This window comes from Topomyia yanbarensis, chromosome 3 (genome assembly GCF_030247195.1).
Source record: "Topomyia yanbarensis strain Yona2022 chromosome 3, ASM3024719v1, whole genome shotgun sequence".
In the NCBI taxonomy this organism is placed as follows: domain Eukaryota; kingdom Metazoa; phylum Arthropoda; class Insecta; order Diptera; family Culicidae; genus Topomyia; species Topomyia yanbarensis.
Window position 1 is genome coordinate 133,329,223 of NC_080672.1, and position 3,276 is coordinate 133,332,498.

The following is a 3,276-nucleotide window of genomic DNA, read 5'->3' on the forward strand; positions in this document are numbered from 1 at the left end:
CCGTGTGTTAGATCTTTATGAAAATCAATCAGCCTATGTAAAATATTGTTACAGTACTGCTGATTGGTTCCTCTGAAGATCTAATACACCGTGTGGAACATCGTTTTTTTTCGTTTTCGGATTTTGCACCATTTTCTTATTCAAGTTATTTCGAGTTAGGTGTGAAACTTGACAAATGCAAATAATATGATAGGGTGTCATACTTTCATTTTATAAAAATTCCAAACGTCATCTAGTCAGAATTGTAAAGACGCAGTCTCAAGTCAAATGACAGATAACAAAATAGAAACGCTATGTTAAACGAAGACGTATATTAAAAGAAAGTTTACTTTTTAAGCTGAGTTAAATAAATAGCGGATCCGTTGTTAAAAACAATACGTCTGAAGCTAAATTTTTTCGGCAAGGCTTTATCCTGTCTGCCACCCATGATCGCGGGTTACATGGGTCTTGAGCGAACATTTGTACGTAAAACTTTGGCCACAAATTTCGCACACGAACGGTTTTTCCTGAGTGTGTATTCTTCGGTGAACATTTGCTGCGTAGGATGATTTGAATGCTTTCCCGCACACTTTGCAAGGATAATTTCGCACATTCGTGTGCACCAGCATATGGCGTCCAAGCTTTTTCCTGAAACATATAGCAATATTTAACAATATCTGTATATGAAAAAACTGAACAAAACTAACTTTGAATTGAACATCTTTCCACACGTTTCGCAGCTAACGTTTGCCTCTCCGTGGACGTTTATTATATGATTGCTGTATGTTTCAGCGGTTTTCAATAGAGCCCCGCAGTGGGGGCAGATGTGTGTTTCCGAACCACATTTTGTCTCATGATGCTTACGCCCAGATGTACTGTAAAAGTAACTGTCGCATCTTTGTCGGCATTTGTACGGTTTGATACCTATAAAATAAAATGTTATTCACAACTTTTTATTAATCTACTCGTTCAAACCTTTGTGCTTGTTCATATGATGGTTTAGCATTGTAGTCTCGCTGAACGACGCTGAACAAATAGAACAGACCACGTAGGGTTTTTCGTCATGGTCTCCTGTCGATCCCTTACAGCGGAGAGAATGCTGTTTTTGTCCGATATCACTATCGAATTTCCTATCGCATTTATCACACGCTTTGACTTCTATGCAAGTTTTTTCTACTATCAACACATCAAGTTCATTAGTACTGCAAATATATGAATAAAATCAATAGACATAGTTTGTTAGACTAGTATAGTTACCGTCGAGGGCCTGTGGCCTTTATTTTTTTCTTTGCACGTTTTGCGCTCTGTATATCTTCAGTTGTAACTGAAGTGGATTCTTCCCCTCCATCCAAATCCATCTTAACACTGACATTCTCTAGAGCAACAAAAGTAGGTTCAATTTCAGTAGTTATCTCCCCTGCATTCAATCGATCAATGTGATCTCTAATTATCTGGTGAGTTCGATCAATCATCTCCACGGTTTCGTTGCATAACCAGGTATCATTTTCCTGTCCGCACTGTTCTAATCCACAAGCAAATTTCTGGGCCCATCGTTCGGCTTTTAGACAACATTGTTTATATTCGATAAACATTTCTACCAGCTTCCAGCAGGTTAGACAGACGACAAAATGTTTTAAATCTAACTGGAGATTGAGAACACTTTCCAACTTCAGCCGATACTCGAATGCATCGCAACAATCATCTTTCTTATTGGTCGAGAATCGCACGCTAACATCTGAAGTGCACTCGCGCTGACAGAGAGTACAGAACGAATCGAACGTTTCTAGATTCTGACCGTGTTCTGACGAGAAAAGTGCAGATTTGTCTGAAGTGCTGCTGAATATGTGCTCCTCTGCAGGTAGAAAATCCGTGACCGATTGTACAGGATATTCCAGAGCTATGTCTCCTTCTACTACAAAACCGCAGACAATTGGTAAATTCAGGAAAGTGCTTAATTTGACTATCAGAACGTTTCAATTATTAATAAACTTACCTTTTTTTCTTGTGAAAGCCATAGCTTCACAAAATTTATGAAGAAATTGCACGATTTGTAAACAAGCTAGTAAGTGTACACTGTTTACTCCGGTTTACTAATGTCGTTTTTGTTTGAAGCAAAACGGAATCAGGTCAGGTTCTAACCCTGCTGTCAAAATCAGCGATGCCAGATGTGAAGAGATCTTCATTTTGCAGACATTTCTCGCGTGTTTTTTTGGGAAGGGCCAATAAGCATGCTGTCAAAATTCACTTTGAGAGAAGATTCCGGACAAACTTCTGCTTATGGGTCTTCAAACAGCGATAAATTGAATGTCGTTCGCTAGCATAGTTTTGTCCTTACTGTTAAAAGCAACTCCAGCCATTGGCGTAGCCCTTGCACTGGTGGTGGCTTCAATACACCATCATCATCAGTATCAGCTTGCTTGAATATATTCGAACTACAGACACTTTATACACAGACTAGCGAAGTGTCAAAAATTGCAGCCAAACGGACTGTCAAAAATTGATCCAGGGATGCCGCATGTTTTTGTGAAATGTCTGTAGAAGAATAATAAAAATGTCTGTAAAAATCTGTAGATGGTTTGTAAATTCCATTTACACTAGAATATTACTTCAAAATTAGATTGAAATTCGAATACTATTGTGAAGGAATCACTTGTATTCGAATACAGTTGTTATAGTGCAATTTTGCTAAACACTTTTACTCTTTTAAAAGTCTGTAGATTGCTGGCTACGTCTGCAGGAGACTATCAAAAGTCTGTAAAATACAGACATGTCTGTAAATCTGGCATCGCTGAGTGCAACCAAACGAGCATGATGGTTTTGAGAGGGGAAGTACAAGAGGAAGACCATGCAAAGCTTATGGGAGCCAAAGAGAATAGTGAAAGAGACGCAGAGTGCAAATCAGTCAAAACGGCAACACTCCCTTTACGATGATTTCAACACTAGAATTTGGCAACCGTTTCCAAAGGCAGCACTTTAAATGACTCCTATTATATTTTGAAAACAAACCTTTTGTCGATCGTTGGATTTGTTTATCAAACGATGCGCATTTCGAAACAAAGAGATGAAATAATTCTAAAACTTGTTTTTACTCATACATAGACTCTAGAATGCACCTTACAATCACGATTGCACTAAATTCTGACGAAAATTCAATTTTTTTTGATAGATTTACAATACTTATCTCCTCCAACTCAGACATGAGTAATGTTTATTTACATTGCACGATTGGTCTGCTCAATAAGGTATTTTTGGCTTCACACTATTCGTCTCTTTTCCTATTCTCTTTGATGGGAGCTA

At 38.1% G+C, this 3,276-nt stretch overlaps 1 protein-coding gene across 1 annotated transcript; it reads right to left on the reverse strand.

The window, feature by feature from the left end:
• Positions 1 to 296: 296 nt before the first annotated feature.
• On the reverse strand, positions 297 to 2,267 carry LOC131692691 (zinc finger protein ZFP2-like). The gene is made up of 5 exons (XM_058979874.1): positions 1,973 to 2,267; positions 1,237 to 1,891; positions 955 to 1,181; positions 687 to 903; positions 297 to 627 (listed from the first exon to the last, which is right to left on the reverse strand). Exons 1-5 carry the CDS (start codon positions 1,992 to 1,994, stop codon positions 408 to 410), a joined length of 1,341 nt encoding a protein of 446 aa, XP_058835857.1. The 5' UTR covers positions 1,995 to 2,267; the 3' UTR covers positions 297 to 407.
• Positions 2,268 to 3,276: the final 1,009 nt, after the last annotated feature.